Genomic DNA, 26,328 nt, shown 5'->3' on the forward strand with positions numbered 1-26,328 from the left:
AGGTGCTCTCTGCAGGACCAAGACAAGTAGCCTCCAACCATAAAGATACTTATCTAATGAACAACTTTTCAACCATTAGGAATTACTCCTGAATTTTTTGTTTCTGTCCTTGTCCTTCTGAGCAACTGGACTTTTGTTTCTGTTAATATTTTTCCACAATGTGTGTTTCAGACATGCTGCTGCCACACTGCTTGCCTCCGTTCTTTCGAAGGAAGCAGCCTGGGAATTTTATTTGAATCTTCTTTTCTCTTTGTCTTTCACTTCTTGGGAGGGTTGCTTTGAGCCAGAACAGACTTGACGGTTGTGGGATTAGTAACTCATAGAAAGAGAAGGAAAAGAAACAGTAATGTCCTAAAAGCACTATTTGAAAATGTAGTATTATTAAATGGACATAAAGTTCTTGAAATAAAGGTCAATGTTACCTATGTCCATATTCTAGTCTTCTGATGTCTGACAATGGCTTGCTCATGCTTTAAAATCTGGTTTTCCCACTCACAGACACTGGCACAGAACTGTCTTTAGTGTACAATGTAACAATTACAAATTAAACATTGTTTCTTACCTTATCAAAGTAGTATGACAGTTCAAAGACCACATTTCCCCTTTAGAAATCTCATTTCCAAAAATGATTAGACAGGAAATCATATAGTAACTCTCACATATATACACACAAAATGAACACACCAAAGACTAAGGTTTTCTTTGCTTCCAGTTTATTGCATACATACACACTTCACAAGTTTTTAAAAAGTCTGTACACTTCACAAGACAGTACACACTAGCCACGATTTGCTAGCTACTCATAAGGACATTAAACACAGTCCTTAATAGTTGCCTTAAAACAGGCAATTGGGCTACTCCAACTCTTCAAGAGAGATTTTCCTAGCTCATGTCACATGGCCCAGGTGCCTCTTCTTCTGTAACTTCCACTTCTGGATCTGGGCCCAAGAGCCCAAGCTCTATCTTGTTTACTTCAGGTTCAGCTCAAAGAACGTACTCAGGAATCACTTCTTCATCTTCATATCTGCTTCAATGGCACAGCGGCGCCCCCTGGTTCCCCCATCCTAGATGGCAGACAAAGAAAGGGTGCATGAGTGAGTGGGTAAGTTAGGAGAAAAGTGTAACATGAATGCTGGAGATTTGGTTTCTTAAGTGAGGGGAGAGAACTGGCAGAAGAATCTGGGGATATGAATGGGCTGTATGTTTGTCTTTCCAAAGACTAGTTAAAGAGCACATGATATTCTGTGAGAGGAAATGTCAGACAGTGGCTTGCTTATGGCCACCAGTGGTTGCCAGAATTTACCTAGGGTCCCACATAATGACTATTAGTCATCCCACCCAAGCCCTAAATCTTGTGTAAAGAAGAGTAAAAGAAAGGTGGGAGAGTCAGAAAGGGCAGTAGATAGTGAGATCATGGCTAACATACCTGTCCAGCTGTTGGTCCCTATAAGAAAGGCCTTTCCTGCAGACTGACCCTGGCACTAGTTCCCTAGCACCTCCTGATAGTTGCTTTCCATGAGATCAGGACAATCAGAGGCTTCTTTTCCATCTGCTGCTCTCTCCCTGCAGCCCAGCTCCTTCATCTTGTTCAATATTTTTCTGTCTTCAATAGATAAAAGTTAGATCCTATTAATGAGCCTTGCAACAGTCAGCCAACTGCAATGGGGATCCAGTCACTGTTGCAGGCCAATAGGAAAGAACAGAGATTATAGTGTTCTGTCTGTGGTATAGGCCAAAGGCCAATAGGTAAGATGAAGAATGAACACTTGCTGGGCCAGGCCAATTTTACATTTCTAAAATGCAAGGATTCTAGAACACAAGTTGCCCATGAGGCAACGTAAGAATAAAAATACCACCTTGCATTTATTTAACACTTTTAGTTTTTCTTCAAGCCACATTCATACTTATTACCTCATTTTATCCTCACAACATCCCTGTGAGGTAGGCTGGACAGGTACCTCATTGTATTAGCTCCATCACGATGACGAAAATAATTTTCCAATAGATTATCTGAGATGAGCTTACAATTGACAGTTTTCTAGTCACCATCATGCCTCACTATCCAAAATGAACAACACAGAACCAAGGGATCATTTAATTCATGCAAAGAAAGAATATAAACCTTTAAATTAGCTCTACTAAGCTTCTGATTCTAGTAATCCCTACTGTATGCAGTGGAAATTATTATGGAAAGATCTTAAATTTTACTGAGTGTGTGTAAGGCAGTAGTCTCGTAATTTAATTTTAGGAGAAGAGAAAACTACATGTCAAATAAAGTACTTTACTTGCTAGAATGATAAACACTTTTTAAAAAACCAGTTTAGCAACTGTTGCTCTTCCATTAGTAAGGTTAAGAATTGGTAAAACGTGGAATTAAGAAATGAGTGGCAGATATATCCTAGATCTTTTATACCAAAAATACCTAATTTCAGCCCCATAACCTCATGTACAGTCCTTACCCAGCACACACACACACACACACATACACACGTGCGCGCGCGCGCGTGCAGAAAGAACAGGAATGCAGAAAAAAACAAGACAGTTTCTTATTCAGTAACTTGAATAAATAGATATTGAAGATATTGCCACAGTCTGCATGTTGGACTGCCCTCTGTGCCCACCCACAGCAGGAGCTGAGCATTTTTGTGGCAACATCCCCCCTTGTATCCCTTCAATACTTACAAAGAGAGAGAGAAGGAAGGCAGGAGAGCCCATGGGGACACTGTCCTGTTAGAGGACAAACAAACACTGATCAGGTTCCACAGAAACTCTCAGCTGCAAGCACCCCAAACCTCAGGACAGAAACACAAGCACCATACACACAAAGACTAAATTTAAAAACTTAAGAGTAAGAGGAAAGAGATTCAAAAGCAATCTGGCCATTATATCTCTGGAACAGAAACTGATGGCCTCGAATGCTAGGGGCTAAGTTACTTCCCCCATCTTGGATACATTCTCCCAGAGAAGTAAGTAACTTGTACACTCAGCTCTATCTTCTCCTGTGTGTTCGAACAGGTACCCCAGTTACAGTTTCTTCAGTGTTTGGATGGGGGCAAACCACTAGTATACTAAGAAAAGAGTAATAGGATTTTGAGGATTTGCTTACACAATACCCAGAAATCTAAAAGTTACTAACAGACACAACTTCTAAATTAGAAAACCCTTTGATCATCAATTACCAAATCCTGAAAGATCTTTATCTACACACTACTGGGATACAAAAGCCTAATAGAATCCAGATGGAATAAAAGGTTCTTAGAAGCTTCAGACTTCTATTACTAGGACAATGGCCACCGGTCTCTTTCTTGGGCTTCTCACCTTCTCTGAAGAATCCTGTTTCCGAGTAGAATCTCTCCCTCGGAGACTTTTAGCACTGATCCCAGATTCAGATGTTTGCATAATCAATTGTGTGGCCAGGAATTGCTACAGAGAGAAAAAATAATTAAGTAAAAGGATTGGCCCTAGAGATTGATCAAGTAGAGAAAAAAATAAGACAATTTTAAACACTGTAAAGAGAAATATATGTTATTTTTCTTAGAAAAGCACTCAAATACTACTTAACTAGAAATTCAGAATATTAGGTTTTGTCATCATTATGACAATATTAGGTTTACTATCATAGGCATGTTAAAGAATCTGAAGTTCCCAAAGGGCTCTAAATTTTGTGAGCTATAATATGGTTTCAAAACTTCCATACTCATATAAATGAGAAGAGTTAAGACCACTTAAGCAATGTGATCTATCTGGATGACTTTGCAGAGATAAATAACATTTCAAGTTCAGTCTCACAAAGGATGACTAGTAATGCATCTGTGATGCAGAGAGGTACCATCTGTCAATGTCTACAATGTACCAGTACCTAAACAATTTAAAAACTATACATTCACCACTTTACAAATAATATGTAGTACAATAAATCACTCTTACACGGCCTTTCTTGCTAGAGTATTCTAACTTTCAACAAAAAAATGAGTGAATAGCTTGTCAATAATGCATGTAAGGTGCACGGCACCCCGGCTGGGGGTGTGACTATGCAAACAATATGTATAGAACCTAATAAAGAGATTGGTTAAGTTTTGCCATCCTTGAGGTGGAAAAGGGGGACACACTATTACTAAGAAAGGAGTGGAATATTCTCTTTGAAGCCTCTATCCCTGCACAGAACCACTTAAACTCAGGAGATAGAGCTTTCAACATAAGACAAGGTAAGAAAAAGTAGCAGACAAAAAGATAGCAACAAAAGTAGCACAACTAGGAGACTCTAATATATAACTATTAAGTATTATAACTACTTTATTTTATATAGATAGATACATATATATAAATAAATATATATAAAATATATAAGCATAGTGAGCTTCCTGGCCTACAAAGCATGAATACTGAGCACATATGGGTAGGAGGACTGTTTGTGGAATGAAATGTTTCCAGGCACTTGAAAAGCCAGTATTTCTGACTGATGGAGCAAGCAATCAGGCATGCTGCCAGAATAAGAGGTGCTTCTGGCCATTTATTAGTGGTGCTAAAGAGTTAACACTTGCCAAAGCGGGGCGAAGGCCAGACACCAGGGAGTTTCTGTAGGCAAGGCCCAGAAGCTGCTTTGACTAAGAAAGTGTACCCCGAGTTGTTCTTTTTTTATTTATATACTGGTTTATTTATAAGGTTCATATATGTTGTTCTTCACATCAGATCTTTCCCATTTCCTTCACCTTACCCCCACCCCCATCAAACTGTGTGAACCTGTAATTAACCACCTCCCACCCCCCAACCATGCTAATTCATCTGCTCTCCCCTCTCCACCTTGGATCCTCATACACATTCTACAATAATGGTCTTACACAGTATTTGTCCTTATGGGAGTGAGTTAGTTCACTTAGCATAATGATCTCCAGTCTCTCCCAAGTTAGGTACTGATTTACAAAATCGTTGTTCCTTTGAGTTGTTCTTGATCTTCAATTATAGCCTACTACTCTCCTAATAAACTCCGCAATTTTAAGAATCATGAGTTCTATGTAGCCACTGCAATGAAATTTAAAATCCAGCAGAGAAGGAGGGTGTTATGGCAGGGAAGCTGGTGTCAGAATTGATGAAAAGATTGGTGAAAAGAAGTATGCCCAACCTCTACAGTAATCAGACAAGGCTGATGCTAATGGTGAAGAAGTCAGATACTTTCAACATCCCATTCCACATAAGAATACAGAAAAATCTTATGCTACTGTGTCTCTAATGGCTATTTCAAGTAAAACCACACCATCTCTTCCTAATATTTTCCTTCATCATTTTCATTTCATTCTTACTAAAATATTAATGATTTTTAAAATACCTGGATCTGCTCTAAGACATCTCTCTGCATTTCTACTGCCATATGATAGACATCATGGTCTGAGCTATTGTACATCACAGCATTCTGGAACATCAGCATAATGTCCCGCTGAAATTCAGCTGTGCTGCGGATCAGTCCATTTTCAATGTTTTTCTTAATAGTTGACAAATCCATGGGCCTAAAAGGGAAAAGAAGTAAATGGCAGAAGAGGGGAGAAGAGGACTTACCTTAATCTCAAAATACATCTTTACCACATATATCTTTGTTATTTATACACACTCACACTCCTCTTCAGTTCTTAATAAATTATGGATCACAGTGAGAAGAATAGAAATTCCAGAACACTTAAATGTGCTCATACAAAACCATATACAGATCAAGAAGTTGTCTGAACAGAATAGGGATACTGCATAGTTTAAAATCATGAAAAATGTGTATTAGAGTTGTCCTTCCTCGATTTTACCTTTTTTTAAATTGTTTTGCTTACAAAATTAGTATAATGTTTTACACTATTCTTCATTCACACTGTTTCATACAATCATTCTCATGCATTATTCTTTATAAAATTAATCACCATTCGACCTTGTCCATCATTAGCCTGTCTTTTCACCCAGATCTTTCCCAATTACTTCTCTCTCTCAATCCACCCACCAAACATCTTCAGCATATATACCTTCCTTTTCATTATTCTCTCTCAAACTCACACACACACCCCCCTTTGGTCTCAGCTGCAAGAACACAAACACCAGACTCTCACCCTCAAAAAATACACTTAACCCCAAGCCTACAATTAATCTGTATTAATAAATACTGAGAAAGTTTAAGAGGTTAATTCTTTTAGGCTATTAGTCACTATGTAACCACTAGAGTGGTTTGGTTAGCACTTAATTACCCTTCCTACTATCAAAAGCATTTTAAAACTCTTAACTCCATTATGCAAAACTTTTAAACTTATTATCTAAAGCAAAAATTCACTAATACTGGACTGACTTACAAATCCATCAAGTCAGTATGCTAGTCAGATCCTGACTTACCTCTGTACAATGCTGTGGTAGCCAGGTGCTATGTCATCTGTTACAGGTTGCAAGAAGACATTGGCATACCTGAAGGTTTTAAGAGCAAACTGTTGTTATTAAGTGGTGTCAAGCTAGTTCTGACTCACAGTGATCCTACATACAACAGAACAAAGCATTGCTCTGCCCAGCACCACCTTTATAATCATTGCTATGCTTGAAGTCCTACATAGAAAATATTACTACTGGATTGAGAAAGTTCACTCACCTATGATTAGCTGCAGCTCTCCACACAAGCATGATGGCTTTCTTCCAGATTTTCTGTGCCTGAATGGCTTCCTGATCCTCACTACACACAGAGCTAAAACAGAAAGACAGGAGTCTCACTAGGCATAAGTTTAAAAAAAAAAAAAAAAAAGAAGAAGAAAAAGACCTACTATTCCTTGCCAATTATTTATTCTAAGTCAAGAAAAGAAAGATGAGTAAGATTAAAGAAAATATCCTCTCTTACTTCTTACTTTCAGTGCTTAACCTCAAAAAAAGAATTCCAGATACTCACAACTGTGAAGAAGCAGGGCTGCTGGGGATGGAGTCTGCCAGTGTGTGGGACTGCAGTGTAGCATTGTGGATGCTAAAGCCATCATCACTCTCACTCACGGGAGGTTCATTGTCCATTTCTGACAAATAGCCTTCCCCTTGATCTTCTTCCTTTGGCTCCTCTAGGCTGGCTGCTTCACTGACCCCATCTTCCTCCTCATCCTCACCTGGGGCATCCTTAGACATAGTGTGCTCCAGTCAACAAATATAAGCCAAGCCATCCAACAAAACTATCATTAATATGTCTGTTGTTTAGATTAGATCAGTTCTAGAAATGGCCTTACACTATGTTTCCTAACTGAGCCCTCTATCACTTAGACTATCAACATATACAGACACTGATGGGCCAAGTGAAGTAATCTGAAACCTGGGCAAAGAGTAAGACCCAGGATCTTTTTAAGAAGGAAGGGGTAAAAAAAAAGCTACTTACTTAAGGCTAAGCTAAGAGGCGTTCCTTCTTTCCCCTTGCTCTTGAGAGGAACTCTGACCCTGGGTACAAAGTTATCAAAAATAGTTTTTATTTCGTGTCTCAACTGATGGAGCAAGCTCACATCGCACTACTTTTTAGACTGATTCTCTTTGGATAATCTTCACTAATAATCTGATTTCCAAGATGTTCTTCCCTAGCTCTAGTATCCCAATTCACTCCATATAAATTGAGTTTATAAAAAAAATTTGTGCATTATATGCAAAGAAAGGTCTATGTGACACATGGGAAACAGATATTACTGTGTCTAAGTTCCTACTGTGCCTTTTCCCCATGCAACTCCTTTACCAGTCTCATCTCAAAAATAGTAAGAGTTTACTGAAACTGATAAAAAAGGTAGTGCTACAGGGAAATCTAGTTACATGGCAGGAGGAATAAAGAAAAGTCTGAAATACCTTTATCTGGCTTCCAAAAATAGTCCCTGATTCTTCTTTCAATGAGTCTGCAGAGGAGAAAAAGACTACCTGAAATTTCTTTCACCTTAGCCTTTGCCTTCCTATGGATCATAATCCCCTATACTGGCATAATCCTTTCCATGCTGACCTGTTTGAACTCCTCTGCTTGCCCACAACCCACAATTCCTCAGAAGTCAACGAAAATTATTTGAAATTAATTAAGAGAGTAAAAATATCATTGCTTGAAACTTTTTTACCTGAAATTTCAAACTTGTGCTGAGTTTCTGCCTCTAAAGGATCATCAGTGGGATTTGAGCCATGTGATGGAGATAACATGCTTTCAGGGGATGCCTGCAACCAAAAAGAACATATATACTCTTAAGTACTAATAAACAATTAAGGCTCACACAATTTTACTCTTCACTAACAATAAGACTATAGAAGGAAATTCCAAGTTCTACTTCTGAAATATAATTTTAATGGTCACATTAACAAGAATAAGAACAGCAATTACAAGCTATGAACTATGACATAATACTAAGGTACAACGCTCCATCTTCCCAGTCCCTGATCTTACCTCTGTTTTCACAGCTGTAAGTGAAGTGTCATCATTTTTCCCACTGGAAATATCTGCTTCAGCAATCTCTCCAGTTGCAGTACTTCTGGGATCCTCGTCTAAGTCCTGACTTCTAAGTTCTGGCGGTTCCATATTTGTGGCTGGAACAATCCCAGTTACTATTTCAGCTCCTGTAATGCCTGGCTCTGGTTCTGTAGGTTCCACCTTAATATCAACACCAGGCTCCCTCAGGTCCACCAGTTCATGGATTCCCTTATTTTCTGTTTCCTCAAAGTCCAGCCTCTCCTGCTTAACTGTCATCTCTGGTGCAGGAAGAGATACAGGTTTGTCCCGTTCCTGTTGGATAGGGTGCTCCCAGGGACCAGGTAGAGACTGGGGATCATCATTCTCTTCACAGAATGATAATGCTGCTTCCACTGCTGCTACATCCAGGACTTCAGGATGGTCATCTACCTGTTCCATAACACAAAGACTGTTGAAGTCACCAAAGAAAACTCAAGTCCCTCAATTCTGTTAGCACCAAATTAGCTTCTCTGAATCTGCAGCTTCATGAATCTCCAACTTCATGTAGTGGAAGTAACCAATAAGTAAGTACTAGTCCTGTGCAAACCAGTAACATAAGATAATTGGGGAGATGTCTAATATGATAGTACCAAAGTCTTTAGGAATACAGAGATAGAGATGATTAGAAGCAAGAAACTTTTTTTTTGTGTGTGTGTACCATCAAATCATATCTGACTGGTACAGGAGGAGATTTTCCCTCCTTCTTCAGCAGAGTATCTGGTGGATTTGAACCATTTACCTCTGAGGTTACAGTGCAGCTTCTTGCCACTAGGCCACCAGAAATCACCAAGAAACCTTTTTCTTTTAAAAAGTAATGTTTATTATCAGAAGGGCCCATGGAAGATTCTTTTGGGCTTTTCAAAATAGTTACCTTGTCTTCAATGATGGCAATGATGTCTCCAACAGTCTCAAAGTCCAGCTCTTCACCTGTGTAAGATACAGCAATATCCATCTTCTCAGCAAGATCTAAATCTTCTTTCCCATCAATGCTGGGAGCCTTTGATCCTCCAGGGGCCTCTGCTACGCCTGATCGGAAACACTCTTCTTTGATGGAATTGATAATCATGGAGATTTCGTTGCTATCCATGGAAACAGTCACAGTATGTGGATCCCCAACAGCCTCCATAGGAACACAGGTGTCAGGCTGACTCACTTAATAACAAGAAGAAAAAGTCATTTCAGAATCTTAATAAATACCAAGTGATTATCTGGAGATCCCACGAAAGCTGTAGACAGATGTTAAGTAACCATACATTTAGGCTCAGAGAAAGTAATCTTGCACCTGCCTTTGTTTTCTTTTCCCTAGGTTTATCTAGGAAGTAAGGTGAATATTAGCCCTTTCATGTATCTTTTCCCCACAACACTGAAATGTCCACCCACCTCTTCTTATATTTTTATTTTTCCTAAGGATAAAGATGGCCTATCTCTATGGAAAACAGACACCTCCTAATGATCTTAATAACCTTTCTCAGCCAGAAGCTCAAAATGAAATTGGGATTTAGTGGCTGCTCAGGGCGTGGGTCAGAGACGCACCTGGAGCTACACTGTCAGGAGTGGAGACAGCCGGAGCAGAGGATGGTGTTGGCAGCGCAGGCATCATGACAATGGTAGCCTGGGACACAGACTCTACAGGGGGTGGCACAAGTTTAACTGGAGGTTCACTGGCAACAGTAGTGAAGGAAGCAAGAGGTGTGGTGAACTGTGTAGGACCAGCTTCTAAAAGCCGGGAAAGAGTGGGAGCACCTACCAGACAAAGAAGTACACAAAATGAGGTAAGAAGAAAGCACATGAATAAGAAGTAACAGCCACTTTAAGTTTCAAACAAGAAATATTATATAGTCTGAAAGGATGAAAGTAACTCTTGTACTGAATTATTTTTATCCCTACTTTTTCCAGCCTTACTTAAAAACTTCCTCCTTCTAGTTAAAAGTGAGTGAAAACATTAATAACATACACTGTACAGGGAAACTGTACCTTAATTTCTAGGAATAAAAATTTTTAATAGGAATATGAAACAACTGGAAAACCCCCCCAAAAAATACCACCAAATATATTTTGACACTTCTATTAATGCTTAACATTTCCATAAGCCACTCTCAAGTCCAATACAATCTGAATACCAATATCTGATGTTTGTTAAGGTATTTTTAAAGCTCGTTTTTCTCCTACATTTTCCACATCATTTCATTCTTGCCATATCCTTATGAAGCATATAATAACCATTTACAATTTATAAAAGAGGAAACTGAGGTTCAAGAGTTAATTTATCTGCTCAAAGTGAAATTGCAAGCATTGGTAAACAGGGTCTCTGGTTCCAAGTCTTGTAATCTCCTGTTCTATTATCTCAGGTATCTCTAGCACCCTCCTATAATTTAACAAGCTCAGAAAAACAGCCAATAACTTATTCATGTATTAGTATTAATACTGTAGTCATACAGGATTATCAACACCTTGAAGATGAAACAGATTTACAAGCAGAAGAGTTATGTGATGTGGCAGGTAAAAAACAGCTCCAAGACTGAGCTCTAGGACTGACACCCGCTTAGCAATAGATAGAGGGAAATCCAGAGCTGTCAATGAATAAGTAACATCTCTGAAGTAAAGCAAATAAAGTAAAAGTAGTCACTTACCTGAAGCAGCAGGGGAGGCTGCAACAGTGTTGGGGGGTTGCTGCATCTCCCCACCATGTATCACAGGAAGGACCCCGCCTACCTCCAGGAGAACACCCGCACTATTCAGGTGACCAGAAGTCACAGCCATTTCATTCTCACTGACCTATCAAGGAAGAGTAGAAGTGAAGGCTACACTCAAGGTTTCTGTTAACTACCACTTTCCCTCAATAAAAAAACAAACACAAAAAAGTTGACTAAACCTCATGAAAACTAAAAAGTTAATAACCAAAGGGAAAAATTTCTCAGACTCAAGAAAAATTCTAAACTATAATTTTCAAAACTTATTTGGTAAGAGTTTTCTAGGGAAAACCAAAATAATGGTGGTTCAGATACTTAGGACCCAAGGAGACTATCAAGTGTATTTTTTTCCAATTAACATTTAACTAAATTTTTTCTTCTTTTGAAATTTTTTCCCCCAAGTCCTATTTTAGGTCCCAGGCACTCCCTTCCAAGTACTAAATCACCACAGCTCTCAAACACCCACAGAAGTCTCCATACCAGTCTGGGGCTAGTAGGCAAGAGGCTGCCCTTCTTCAAGAGCTCTGACAGCAGAGGGGAGGGGGGTGGAGTTGCTTTCTGTCCAAGCATCTTTTTCTGGGGTGAATCATCTGTTACTGGGGTCATGGGGGCTTCTAAGGGTGCAGAGCCTGGAGGAAGGGTGTCAGGAATCCCAGGAAACGAGGTGACTGGGGTACTCGGCAAAGTCCCAGGGGTTACCTAAGAGACAACAGAGAACCTTTATCTGACTTCTTAAACTCTGGCAGGTTCCCTATTAATCTGGATGGTTTAATGTTCTAATTATAACCTTATTAGTAATGAGTGGAATTACTCAGAAACCATCTACCCTTCCTTCTTAATCTTATTTTTCCCCCCACAAAATTTTCTATTCTACCCATTTAAAACTACAATGGCCCAACCATTCCACCCAATTTGCATTTCATAAACTCTTCCACTGCCAACACTGTATTTACAAGGAAACTATCAATTGATTCTTAGTAGAAATTTCATTAAGATTAATATGTTTAAGAAAAAAATTCTTTAGCATCCTCTTTTACCAATTTTCTAAAAGTCGTAAGCTTAATGTTGCTGGGCTCACCCTTATTTAATCAACAGGTTTTAGCATTCAAACCCAGAGAGAATCTGGGTCTATGTTGTCTCTAGGACATAACTGGTTTCCTTATCACTCGGTTCTCTGCTGGATTACTGTTCATTTGCTGGTCAATTCCTGAAGATGGACACACACTTACCCCAGGGGTAGCTTCTTCCATAGGGGCTGACGTCAAGTCTCCAAGTGGATAATCACCTCCTGGGGAGGCAGATCCTATAGGAGAGCGGACCATTACGGTTGGTAACCTCCGAGGGGGTGTTTTTACTGCCTGACGAGCTAAAATAAGGGAGGGAAAAATAGATCAATGTTTATATATTCAAGATTAAATAAAACAAAATACTGTTCTGCTTTTATATAAAAAAATAAAATAGAGATTTCATATTATTAAAGTAACACTGTACGTTTGAATTAGAAACTTTGTCACTTCAGGGAGATGTGGATAACTTTTTAGCCTAGTGTATTCAAAAAGCAATTCCCATACCACCAATGAACACCTTGTTTAACCACATAACTAGCCAAAATGTCTTCAGAGTAGGTAATTGGTTTAATCACCCCTTAATATCCTTCTCATTAATTTATCAAGATTCTATTTTAAACAAGAAAGATCACATTGGCTCAGAGTGTGTACATCTAGTGATGCAAATGCTTAAGTTCCTCTTCTTCTTTAATGACTTCTCTCATAGTTATCTTCAATATTTCTACAGATTATGACATCTAAAATTTAATTACACGGAAGTCTTTTTGACCTCTAAAATTCAACTCAATGTCTAGTAAGAACTGATAAGAACTCATTTTCTAAGAGATTCTTCCCAGACATTAGGGATGTTTTCACTACAGTAGCCGATTGTCTATATTCTGTACTGAATAACTTGGAGTTGCTGTGATGCTGAACACTGTGCCATAGTTTTGTCTAATACCATAATGGTTACCCATCATGGACAGTGTTTGAAGGAGCTTCCAGATTTGATTCAGGTTTGGGAGTAGTAGTGACATCCACTTCCTAAACCAGATGCCTCTGAAAACTCTATAAACATAAAGAAATGATGTTAAGTAAAAAACAGAGTTCAGGTCTTTTGTTCATAGAGTTGCTGTGAGTCGTATTTGACTTGACAATATTTAACCACAGCTAAGTGAGACTAGTGTTATATTTTGGAGGAACATTCTTCTACTTTGTACATCACTCTTTGTCAATTTGCTGTACTGAGGTAATCTGGGTTTGCAGTAATGCTGAAACTTGTTCCATTGGGGTGTCAAATTCCAATGGATTCCCAATGTGGACAGTGTTTGGTGGAGCTCCCAGACGTAAAACGGGTTTGGAAGCAGGAGGGGCATCCACTTCCTAAACCACATGCCTTTGGAAACTGAACTTGGAGAAAAAAACCAATAGCTATAGAAAGGCATTAAGTCTTGTTCACAGAGTAACGCTTGACTCAATAGCAATCAGTAGCAACAAAAACAAAAATAAATAAAAGGTGCAAAAAGGAGTTAGTGAACTCCATACTGCAAAACAGTCCTTGACTGCAGTGAACATGAAGTACTAAATAGTCAACTGCTAAATAAATTTACCAGTTTCAGCTTACCCTGATATGCAGCATCAGTAGCCTTCCTCTTTACTTCAGCTTCCTCTTCCTCTAATTTCTTCTTCCTAAAAAAGAAATTAAAGATTGGATGTTAGTCAGATCTAGTTCCTCCACAGTTCCCAGTGTCTTCACAAAAATGTTTGACCAGGCCAGAATTCTCAGAGGGAAGGCTCTCAATAGTATTTATTAGCAAAATGGGGTATTTGGGTATATTGCCCAATTTCTAGTTATTCAGAATTAACTTTTTATTCTCACTGAAAATGTTTAATAATATTCCCTTCTAGGGCTTAGTCAGTTCCCACCCCCCTTAAGCCACTAGGAACTCTGTAACTTTCCTTTCCCAAAACTTTCTGTCTCAAATTTAAAGGGATAGTTTAAAGGGATAGAAGGTAGGGAAAGTTACTTGATGGAGAGGGTGGTTGGAAAGAATAAAAAATAATAATATAACCCACATTGCAATGTCATTGCAAAGCTCATCCAGTCTGTTATCCATATGTCCAGCTTGAATTAATTCTGCATCTCTTTTTAGACGCCTATAAGAAAAAAGAGGTATCACCAGGTTTTCCAGAAAATTCTGACCAATACCAAAAATCTGTTCTTTTTCTCAATCATCTGGCATTCTTTCAGTAAATACCTATATTTTTCCTGGGTTTCTTTTATCACTTTCTTTAGCTCCTCAACTCGTTCAGCAGTCAGTTTCCGAACAATAACATCTTCAACAGTTTCTACTACTTCCCCCTTTTCACCTCGTTTCCGTCTGGAGGAAGAAAGGGGAGAAGTTTACCTCTGAATAATAATATTTATTCTCACTGTCACCTGCTTTGTTAAAATGTTTCCTGCCATATAATCATAAGTAACTTCAACTATACTTTTATCACCCAGTAATATAAACCAAACACCTTCAATAAACACTCTTTCTAGAAGAGTTTTGACTACAAACACTTGTTAAGTGTCTGGCTTTGTACTCACTTTGGGGTCTCTGTGGTCTCAAGCAGCTCTGAATACTGAGAAGCACAATGCTATAGAAAAAAATAAAAATGTGATCAGCAAACCTGAAAAAAACTGACTTTTAAAGTTTTAACAGCTTAGGTTAAGATTTAGAGAGCTCTATTTAAGATGTGAGTAGTTTCAAACTCAAACAAGACCTTACACCATACACAAAAACCAACTCAAAGTGGATCAAGGACCTAGAACTAAAACCAAGGACTATAACTTCATTAGAGAAAATGTGAAAGAATGCTAGAAAGTACTAATCCATAACTTTAACAATCTTACAAGCATTCTGAAAAACCTACAACCAGAAGAGGATAAAATAGATGAATGGGACCTTCTAAGAATCAACTTCCTATGCACATCCAAAAACTTCTCCAACAGGGTAAAGACGGAAGGCACAAACTGGGTAAAAAATATTTGGTAATGTCATGTCTGATGAGGAACTTAGATCTAGAATTTATAGAATATTCGAGCACCACAACAAGATAAAGGTAAACAACCTAATCACAAAGTGGGCAAAGGATTTGAATAGACACTTGACCAAAGACAACATTCAGATGGTGAACAAATACAGGAAGAAATGTTCAAAATCCCTAACTCTAAGAGAGATGCAAATCAAAACAACTATGAGATATCATCTCACCCCAGTCAGAATAGCAAAATTTAACAAAGCCACAAACAACAAATGTTGGTGACACTGTGGACAAACTGGCCCTTATTCACTGTTGGTGAAAGTGTAAAATGGTGCAACCACTATGGAAGGCTGTATGGCGCTTTCTCAAAAAGTTACAAATAGAAATACCATTCGACCCAGCAATTCCCCTACTGGGGATATACCCTAAAGAAACCAGAACTGCCACCCAAAGAGAAATATGCACACCCATGTTTACTGCGGCTTTGTTCACAATAGCAAAGAGGTGGAAACAACACAAGTGCCCATCAACAAATGAATGGATAGAGAAGCTGTGGTATATTCACACAATGGAATACTATGCAGCACTGAAAGAACTGATGAAATAGTATACAAAATGGGTGACCATGGAGGACATTATGTTGAGTGAAATATCTCAGTCACAAAAAGACTAATACCGCATAATGCCATTGTGATAGAACAGGACTAACATGGGGGTTGGGGGGAAACTAAGGAAAGAGGGGATAAATAACGTACTGATGAGGGAGAGAACTGCATAAAAGGAATATATGATTAGTTATTACTGGCATGGTAAGAGTCCAGAGTAAGAGTTGCATAATAAAGTGGTCCAGGAGGGGGACTGTATAACAATGAAAGAACTTTTTTCCCAAAGAAAAATTAAACTGGGGGAGTAGAGGGGATGGGGATAAAAATGTGCAAAAATGAATGAATGGAAACCCAAGTTTTTTATAAACTTTCATTAAAATATAATGCATACATACATACATACATAAAGATGTGAGTAGTTTCTACACAGCAAATTACTTTTTAGTCAAATCATCTAAATATACAAAAGGGTCCCAACTTAACAAGAGTTGTAATGACTCTATTGTAAGTCAAATAGTTCTTTTTATCCTTTCAGTTTACAACACCGGTATTTTTTATTGTCAGTATCTTTCTAAGTTCAATCTTTGTATTTGGGGATTGGAAACATTATAATATTTACAGGAGTAGTAAGAACAATTAACATCAGCAAATTATATAGTACCAAACTGTTACGTAGTTAAATACAGAGCATCAATGGTTTGCCCTACCTGAATGTATTTAAGTCAAAGATTACCTGGGTAAGTACCAGGACACAAAAAAGTAGGAGTCTTCTGGCCTGGAGTATATTTGGTAGAAGATAAATTACTAGCCAACACTAATAGCGAATACCTACAGCAAAGAGGGTACTCTGGTGTTAAACTATGCTGCAATTCCAAAGGCACGTGGTTCAAATCTACCAGCTGTTCTGCGGGAGGATGGACATTCTCCTCCCATGTGATTTACTGCCTCTGAAAACTCGCTGGAGGGTCAGCTACAGGTGGGATATGTAACAATGCAACAACTGCACAGTTATCATATGCAAGGCACTGTGCTAAATGTTTTGTATGCATTCAACTACGAAAACTCATTGCCCTCAAGTCAGAACTGACACAAAGGTGATCCTCCAACAGGTTTCTGAGCCTTTTAGTCACATGGGAGGAGACTACCCATCTTTCTCCTATGGAACTACTAGTGAATTCAAACCACAAGAAAGGAATGTCTTTGGGTTGGCAGCACAATTCTTTATGGACTAAGTTATCATAGTTTCCCTTTTGTGTATTATTATTGTTCTTATGTGCTGCTCAATCACCTGCAACTCAAAGCGACACTTGCACAATAGCTCTGAACCCTGCCCTATCCTGAGCCAATCTATTTCCAGCACACTTACCCTTTTACCTCAGTTATTCTGTTAATTCATCTCATCTAGTGTCTTCCTCTCCTGTGCTATCCTGCCACCCTTCCAAGCACGATGTCATTCTCCAAGGACTGGTGCTTCCTAGAAACATGTCCAAAGTATGTGAGATAGAGCTTCAAAATCCTTGCCTCCAAAGGAGCAACATGGTTTCACCCTCGTCGGGACGATATTGTTGGCTCTCTTGGCAGTCCATGGTATATTTAATACTCTTCTCCAGCACTAGGACTCAAAGGCATACATTCTTCTTCTGTCATTCTTAGTCATTGTTCAGCTCTCTGATGCACCGAAATTACTTATGAAGTCCACGGCCTGGATCAGACGTACCTTTGTCTCTAGACTAGCATCGTTACTCTTTAGCACTGAAGAGGTCCCTGATAACAGATTTTCCTAATGCAATTCATATTCTGATTTCCAAACTGCCAATATGAAGACTGCCAACTGTGGACCCGAGCAAGCGGAAATTGCTAACAATCTCAATCGTTCCCCCATCTACCAAGATTCTGGTTTCCCAATGAGGACAGTGTTTGGTGGAGCTCCCAGTTTTAAAAAAGGTTTGGAAGCAGCATCCACTTCCTAAACCACATGCCTCTGGAAACTCTTATGAACTTGGAGAAATGATGATAGTTATGGAAAGATATTAGGTCTTTTGTTCATAGAGTGGTTATGAGTTGTGTTCGTCGGTAATCAACAACCACCACCACCATGATTCGGCCAATTAGGCCTGAGGTAAGAATTTTTATTTTCTTGATGAACTTCAATCCACATTGAAGATTGCAGTTCTTGCCCTTCTGCAACAAATGCCTCAGGTCCTCCTCAGTTTCAGCCAGCAAGGTTGTGTTATCTGCATAATGCAGGTTGTTGCTGAGTCTTCCTCCCATCTTGATGCCACATTCCTCCTCATAAAGCTCAGCCTCCTGAATGATCTGTTCTGCATACAAACTGAAAATGTATGGAGAAAGGATGCACTCCTGACACACTCATTTCTTGATTCTGAACCATGTAATGTTTCCTTGCTCTGTTCTAACAAATGCTCTCTAATCTAAATATAGGTTTTGCATGAGCACAATCAAGTGTTTTGGCATTCCCATTCTTCAAGGTTAGCCACAATTTTTGTGACCCACCCAGTTAAATGCCTTTGTATCGTCAATGAAACAGAGCTAGACATTCCTTTTGTATGCACTGCTTTCAGCCAAAATCCATCTGACATTGGCATTGATGTTTCTAATTCCTCCTCTAAACTTCAATCAAATCTTTACAATAGATCTGAAGTAACTCTTACTCTATTTTACAAGTGGGAAAACTGAAGCTCATAGTCCAATGCATTAAAGAGGCAGTATCACAATTGAACCCAGATCTAACTAACTCCCAATCTGACTGAGCTTGGGTTTTTAACTAACAGACTACACTGACTAATACAAACAGTTTGTAATATGAGTAAGTAAAACACTGGTAAGTAAAAGGAAAACAGAAAAGGCATTCTCAATATCCCCCCCCCCTTCTTTTTACAGTAAAAAGGCTACCATGATTAATGGGCAGGGCCTGGGAGAAAACCTACTTAACATCTCAAGTTGTCACAAAAGTAAATGCTTTTGAACTTACTTTTTGAGAGAACCAGTCTGGAGGGCGGCCAGGCTCTGCAAAGGGCTTGATTGCTCTGCTAACTGACACCCTAGAAAATGAGAAAAGCCTTATTACACATCAAACAGAAGGGGGGATAAAAAGAGGGTATACTGAAAATTTAGGGTTTGCAGGTTATGAAAAGCCTTTGTAATTAAAAATAAACCAAAACACCTCACAGAAAATATTCTGAAATATGTGATTATGAAAAATGCCAACCACTTGAAAAGGATTTAGAAAGATGGTCAATGATAAGCAATTCCTCCTTCCTAAAGGATAAAAACAAAATATGAGACTAATAAACTATCTTTTCGGGTGCTGCTGAATTTGTTATGGTCTAGTTCTTTTAGGAAAGATCTATCTTTTGAAGAACTAGACCATAGCAAATTCTATTTTTACTAGCATCATAAAATAACCTTCAGATTGGACATTACATTGATAAGGAAGATAGAGTAGAATGAAAGATCTGGCTCCTTGATATCGCCATGAAGCTGCTATATCCTCTGAGAAAAGCCTACCTCTAAATTTCTTGTGTGTATAACAGCAGTCAAATTCAAGTTTATGACTCATTTCTTTGTTACAGATGTTTTTCTGATTTTGTTTTTACAGTAGCTACGTAAAAAATATAAAAGAAATTTAAAAAACATGCCAGAAAGCGTAGCAGTCAGCCATGTGAAATTATGTTAACAAGTATAGCAAGAGAAGCAGATTGAAAACAGATGACTCGGGGGAAGGAGTTGATACAGAACAAAGGTGAGAAAACAACAGTTCTGAATTGTGCCGAATACCACACAGTTCCTAACAAATGAATATAGTGAGGCTCACTCTGCAAAAAAAAAACCACAAAAAACAAACCCAAAACAAAACACAACAATCGCAAGCTGGCAAAAAGGAGGCCCAGCCCAGGACTTCCTTGTTATCCAGGTGTCAAAAGAACAAAGGCATAATTTGGAGAAATGCATTCTACAAGGATACTTGGAAAACTCCCAAGAAATAATCTTTAGTTTAAAATAATTTTTGCTAGGATTAAGAAATAAAAAGCATACCTAAAGGTGCAATCCAAAAAAGACTGGAAGAGGAAGAATTATCTATTTATGTCTCTCAATTTTTTTGTTGTTAAGGGTTTTTTTTTGTTTCAGGTTTTTTAAAAAAGATTTTGTGGTTGTGAGGGGCCGTTGAGACATAGAAAACTCATTGTGACACTATGAATGGAAGTTCTGAGCACTGTTCAGAGTTAACGGAGGCAAGCCATTTCAGAAGTGGATGCCACTCCTGCTTCCAAGCTTGTTTTAATTGGGAAGCTCCACCAAACAGTGCCCACCATTGGTGATCATTATCACATTTGGCACATCAGTGTCACAGTGGTTAGCATTTTATTTATTTACTTTTTTGTTGGGTGTGTTGAACGGGTCCAAATGACACAGGAGGAAGCTGCCTCTCCTTCTTTCCAGAGGAGCATATGATGGATTCGCGTGACATCAGTATTGCGGTGCAGCTTCTTGCCACCAGGCCATAAGAGTTCTTCTGTTGTTGTTATGTGCCATCGAGTCACTTGCGACTCATAGTGACCTGATGTACAAGAGCCCTAAGTGCCGCTCTGTCCTGTGCCAATCTCGCCATCTCAGACACGCTCGTTCCCACCACTCCAATCACAGAATCGATCCATCTCATTAAGGGTCTTCCTCTCCTGCGCCATCCCTCCACTTTCCCAAACATGATGTCCCTCTCCAAGGACCAGTCCCTCCTTGCAACATGCCCAAAGTATATCAGACGAAGCTTCAGAGTCCTTGACTCCACGGAGCATTCCGGCTTCACCCTCTCAGGACAAACCTGTTTGTTCTCCTAGCAGTCCATGGTATATTCAACACTCTTCTCCAGCACCACAGCTCAATTATAAAACAAAGGCATCATTCTCTTTCTATGATCCCTAGTCACTGTCCAACGCTCCGATGCATAGCACGTAACTGCAAAGACTATAGCCTGGATCACATGCACCCTGATGTCGTTGCTCTTCAGTACTCTTGAGAGGTCCCTCACAGCTGACTTTCCCAATGCAATTCATCTCTTGATTTCCTGGCTACTTTTACCAAGAGTGTTGACTGTGGAACAAAGTAAACTAAAACTGTTATCTCAATCTCTTCACCATCCATACTGATGCTGCCAATTGGCCCAGTGGTGAGATTCTTTGTTTTCTTGATGTTGAGCTTCAAACCATATAGGAGGCTGCAGTCCTTGACCTTCTGCAGCAAGCACTTCGGGTCCTCCTCAGTTTCAGCAAGCAGGGTTGTATGTCATCTGCATGACGCAGATTGTTGATGACTCTTCCACCAATCCAGATGCCACATTCCTCTTCAGTGTATTGGATGATCTGTTCTGCATACAGGTTGAAAAAGTATGGAGATAAAATACATCCCTGACTAACCCCCTTTTTTATTTTGAACCATGTAGTGTCTCCTTGCTCTGTTCTGAGGACTGCCTCTTGGTCCAAGTAGAGGTTTCGCATCAGCATAATCAAATGTTCTGGGATTCCTATTCTTCTCAGAATTAGCCATGGCTTGTTGTGATCCACACAGTCAAAAGCCTTTGCATCGTCAATGAAGCACAGAAAGACACTCTTCTGGTATTCTCTGATTTCTGCCAAGATCCATCTAACATTAGTTATAATAACCCTAGTACCATGATCTCTTCTAAATCCAGCCTGCACATCTGGAAGTTCTCTGTTGACATATTGTTCCAAACGTTTTTGGATAATTTTCAGCAGAATCTTGTTTGCATGTGATATTAATGATGTTGTTCGTTAATTTCCACGCTCTGTTGGGTCACCTTTCTTTGTAATGGGAACAAATATAGATCTCTTCCAGTCAGTTGCCCAGCTGGCTGTCCTCCAGATTTCTTGGCACAACTTAGTGAACAAATCCAGGGCAGCGTCTGTTTGTTGAAATAAATCAATTGGTATGCTGTCAACTCCAGGAGCTTTGCTTTTTGTTGTTAGGGTGTTTTAAGAGGGTAAGGTAGTATATATTCCTTACTTTCCTATGTAACTGAACCTTTTTAACCAGAGTCCAGATAGGCTTGGCTTTCCTTTAATAATAATTCCAGTTGTTCAGTTAACTGTCTGTTACCTTTTTTTACTTTTTGTACCCTGGGATTTCAGAGCAATTGATATTCAGCTGAACTAATTCTGAAAGGCAGTTCTGAAAAACTCACAACTTAAACCTGAAAAGGTATTTTAATTTTTAATCAAACTGAACTGCTGCTGTTGTTGTTACATGCTGTCAAGTTGAGCATGACTCAGTGACCCTATAAACAATGAACCCAAATCCTGTCCTATCCTCATCACGTGATACACCTGAGCCTATTCCTGCAGTCACCATGTCAATTCACTTCATTGAGGGTCTTCCACTCTCTTGTTGACCCTCCACCTTTCCAAACATGATAGCCCTTTTCTGGGAATGATCTCACTTAGCAACATGCCCCAAACATGTAACTCAAAGCCTCACCATCCTTGCCTCTAAATGAGCATTCTGGCTGCTCTTTTTCCAAGACATGTCTGTTTGTAATTTTAGCAAGCCATGGGATATTTAGTGCTGTTCTTCAACATAATTAGAAGACATAAATTCTTCTGTTATCCTTACTCATTTTCTAGCTCTCAGATGCAAAGCAAATGGTTGAAAAGACCATGGGTTGAATTGGGCACATCTTAGTCTTCAAACTGATATCACTGCTCTTCAGTGTTCTAGAGTTCCCCGACAGTGAACTTGTCTAAAGCAATGTATCTCCTGACCTCCTGATTGCTGGTACCAAAGATGTTGATTGTAGATCCAAGTCAAGATGAAATCATTAACAGTTTTTATCCTTTATCCATCTATCATGATGCTACCTTCTAGCCATGTGGTAAGGATCATTATTTGCTTAATGCTGAGATGTAATCCATACTGAAGGTCTTTGATCTTCTGCAACAAGTGTTTTTAAGTCCTCTTCAGTGTCAGCAAGCAAGACTGTCATCTGCATAACCGAGCATAACACAGGTTATGCAGATGACCAGTGAAATTTTCTGTCTTTCTGAAAACTGCCAAGTTAAACTTTCTAAAAAGGACAAATAAGGGGTTATACAGCTCTTAGCCTATTTAACAAGTCTTGAGTGGAGGAAGGTGTGGCACACTTTCGATTGGACTGAATGTAAGTATGCAATAAGGTTCTAAACATGCACATTCACAATGTTCCAATGATTAAAACCCCTAAATCGTTTTCTGGGTTCCAAAGTTGAGAACATCCACACACAGGGGAGAGCAACAGTATCTCTCCCAGATCTTGCCTAATGCATCTCTATACCTATACCCATTCTAGTTATAATAAGTAGGTAATTTTAAGTATGTGCTCAACTGTACATATGTCAGTCTAGATTCAAACGTGTGCCTAATCCAAGCCATGGTTTTCTCAATTACTTGTTATGCTTCAGAGTTAGACAATGACTAAGGATGACAGAAGAACAACAGATGCATTTGTGTTGTGGTTAGAGAAGAGTCTTGAACATACCACAGACTGCCAAGAAAACAAACAGGTCTGTCTTGGAGAGGGTGAAACCAAATCTCTCCTTGGAGACAAGGATTTTGAAGCTCTACCTCACTTTGGCCACATGGCCAGGAAAGATCAGTCCTTGGAGAAGGACATCACGCTCGGAAGGATGGACGGACAGTGCAGAAGAGGGAGACCCTGGATGAGATGGACTGAAACAGTAACTGGGCAATGGGGTGTTTCGGAATTAGACTGGCTCAGTACAGAGAAGGGTTCAGAGCTGCTATACATTGCAGGTAACTCAAAGGCACATAACAACAAAAACATACTATAACTCCTGGTTTGGAACCAGGAGTGACATCCACTTCCTAAATAACATGTCTCCGGAAACTATAAACTTTGAAAAATGTCAATAGTTGTAGAGGGGCTTCAGGCCTTTTGTTCATAGGGTCGCTATGAGACGTGCTCAACTCGAAGGCAATCAATAACAACAAAATTTCAAGTATAGGTAATAGCTTCAAGGGATGTGTGAATCATTCTGGAAAATTAATAAATCCACCAGGGGTAGTAAAAGTCAGCAGAGAGGCTGAGTTTGGGCAGGGACTGGAAGGACATAATTATAATTTATGGAGACACAAGTGTGGGTGTTTAGTCAATGAACAAGAGCGTCATGCAGGTGGATGTTATCAGAATAGTGACGTGGGAAAGAAGGGACAGGAGTTTCCTTTCGAAATCGGTTTTCTGTAGCTATGACTCATGCATTCACTAAGGTCATTTCTGAGGCTTAGATGTAATTCCAAGTAAAGAAGTCTAGTATTTCTTCAATTTTATACGTGTAACAGCAGAGTTACAAGACACAGAAACAAGTTAAACAGTAATGTAGCCTTGGCTATGAATTAACTGAACCAGAATAAAATGTCTTAATTTAGGATCATCTATGAAAACTCTTCCAAAAGCATATATGTATTTGTTTTGATGCACTGAATTCTAATGATAAATAACCAGGTTAAGTTGTGGGATGACATTAAAGACATTATTTATGAACCAAAACAAGAAGAAAATAACAAAAATGGATGTCAGAAGAGACTCTGAAACTTGCATCACAACATAAAGAAGCCAAAACAAAGGAAAGAAATGTTCAATTAAGAAGAGATGAATGAAAGATTTCTAGAACATAAAGAAGCCAAAACAAAGGGAAGAAATGCTCAACTAAGAGATGAATGAAACATTTCTAGGCACAAGACAATAAAGTATTTTAATAAAATGTGCAAAAAACTTAAGTTACAAAACCAAAAGGGAAGAACATCATCAGCATATCTCAAACTGAAAGAACAAATTTAAGCCTTGAGTCACAATACTGAAGTACTATCGGCACAATCTTGAATAATGCAAAAAGCAATAAAAGATGACACAAAGAATACAAAGATTCACTGGACCAAAAAGAACTGGTTGACACTGAACCATGGGGGGGGGGTGCAGGGGAGGAGTGCACAGAGTCAAGTACCAATAATAACAAAGAAAGAAGTTTAAGTTGCACTGAAGGAACTGGAAAAAATAAGGTCCCAGAAATTTATAAAATACCAGGAATATTCAAGAAACAGATGCAGTCCTGGACATTCTCAGATAACAAGTGTTAAGGCTGTTAAGGCTAAAGACAAAGGTGTCTTTAAAGAGGATAAAGGAAAAAAGACAACTGAGGGTGGGAGGAGTATAGGTAGGGAAAAACAAAAAATTTAAAAAAACATAGTTTAATTTTCTGGTAGTTAAAAATGTGAGCCTATCCGCAAAAGCTTGAGGAGAGCAATCACACCTCTTCTCCTAAAGCCCAGCCCTGAGGCCCAATGGCCACTTGCTTCAAATAACACTAGAAGAAAGCTGGCCAGGGAACATACTGCCCTAATGCCAGAAGAGAGGCCCACCTAAGTAATAAGTGTCCTGTTGGTTCAAGTGACATTTCCTGTTGTGTAAAGACTGTAACATCTCAACCCTGCACTCACACAGGGCTGACACCATTTTTAGCCAAAGCCTGCCTACACATAGGTGCCAATTAAATATCCACTGTTGTTTTTTGGCACATTCTAGAACCAACTGAGTGACTGGAACCAGAACTTCTCACGTATCAACTACCTCCTTACTGGACTTCTAAATGTATTTATAATGACAGGAAAATCTACTATCTGGCTATTTTGCATGTTCACAGACTATGCCCAGCAATAACCAAAGATGAGCTATAGGGCCAAAGAATACAGGCCATGATGTACCTCTGTTGGCTTAGTGGTTAGTTAGAAGCTGTGCTGCAATCTCCAAAGCATTAGTTCAAATCCACCAAATGCTCTACAGAAGAAAAATGGACAATCTCCTCCCAAGTGATTTACTGCTTCTGAAACCCATCTGGAAGATCAGCTATGAGTCTGCTCCAACTTAAAGTCACACAACAACAAAAACATAACTAGGGTTATATTCAGTTTGGCTAGATCATGATTCTCATACATCTCAGTAGTTTGACAAGCAATTACATACTGATGCTATTCTGGCAACTACATACTGACAAGACCTGAAAGTTCCACAATGATGTAATCATCCTCCATTCTGCATAAAGACTTGGTGTGTGGAACTTAACTGTGTTCATAAATGAGGAGTAGCTACACTACCAGTGAAGATAAATGAGTAAAAAGGTAATCTTTTCAACTGGCTCTGGACACAGGATAGTCATATAATAAAGTTGGATTCCTACTTCATCATAAAACACACACACAAAAAAACCCTGAAAATGTATACAAACTAAATGTATACAACTAAAATGATTAAATTAATAAAAGAATATTTTAAAAATCTGAGGAGCTCTGGTGGCAAGAAGCTGCACTGCAATCCTTGAGGTGTGCTGTTCCAATCCACCAGATGATCTGCTGGAGAAGGAGGGACAATCTCCTCCTGTACCAGTCAGATCTGATTTGATGGTACACACACACAAAAAAAA

The 26,328-nt window shown here is 39.0% G+C and overlaps 1 protein-coding gene across 2 annotated transcripts in view; it reads right to left on the reverse strand.

Moving 5' to 3' along the window:
• Positions 1–709: 709 nt before the first annotated feature.
• The window catches only part of BRD8 (bromodomain containing 8), a 30,025-nt gene continuing 4,406 nt past the window's right edge, over positions 710–26,328 (reverse strand). Inside the window, exons 3-22 of one of the 2 annotated variants that reach the window (XM_006899503.1) lie at positions 18,819–18,888; positions 14,785–14,834; positions 14,450–14,572; positions 14,268–14,348; positions 13,816–13,880; positions 12,375–12,511; positions 11,626–11,844; positions 11,086–11,230; positions 9,989–10,198; positions 9,327–9,607; positions 8,393–8,845; positions 8,073–8,166; positions 7,816–7,862; positions 6,896–7,110; positions 6,605–6,697; positions 6,358–6,426; positions 5,324–5,501; positions 3,319–3,423; positions 2,683–2,727; positions 710–1,064 (exon numbers count right to left, since the gene is read on the reverse strand). In XM_006899503.1, coding sequence (XP_006899565.1) covers positions 1,005–1,064; positions 2,683–2,727; positions 3,319–3,423; positions 5,324–5,501; positions 6,358–6,426; positions 6,605–6,697; positions 6,896–7,110; positions 7,816–7,862; positions 8,073–8,166; positions 8,393–8,845; positions 9,327–9,607; positions 9,989–10,198; positions 11,086–11,230; positions 11,626–11,844; positions 12,375–12,511; positions 13,816–13,880; positions 14,268–14,348; positions 14,450–14,572; positions 14,785–14,834; positions 18,819–18,888 — 2,740 coding nt within the window. In that variant the 3' untranslated portion in view covers positions 710–1,004. The remainder of the gene's footprint in view (positions 1,065–2,682; positions 2,728–3,318; positions 3,424–5,323; positions 5,502–6,357; positions 6,427–6,604; positions 6,698–6,895; positions 7,111–7,815; positions 7,863–8,072; positions 8,167–8,392; positions 8,846–9,326; positions 9,608–9,988; positions 10,199–11,085; positions 11,231–11,625; positions 11,845–12,374; positions 12,512–13,815; positions 13,881–14,267; positions 14,349–14,449; positions 14,573–14,784; positions 14,835–18,818; positions 18,889–26,328) is intronic. The other variant, XM_006899504.1, reaches the window with a different exon arrangement.

The sequence above is a fragment of the Elephantulus edwardii genome, unplaced genomic scaffold (genome assembly GCF_000299155.1).
Source record: "Elephantulus edwardii isolate Elephantulus edwardi_28Jun2011 unplaced genomic scaffold, EleEdw1.0 scaffold00259, whole genome shotgun sequence".
NCBI lineage: Eukaryota > Metazoa > Chordata > Mammalia > Macroscelidea > Macroscelididae > Elephantulus > Elephantulus edwardii.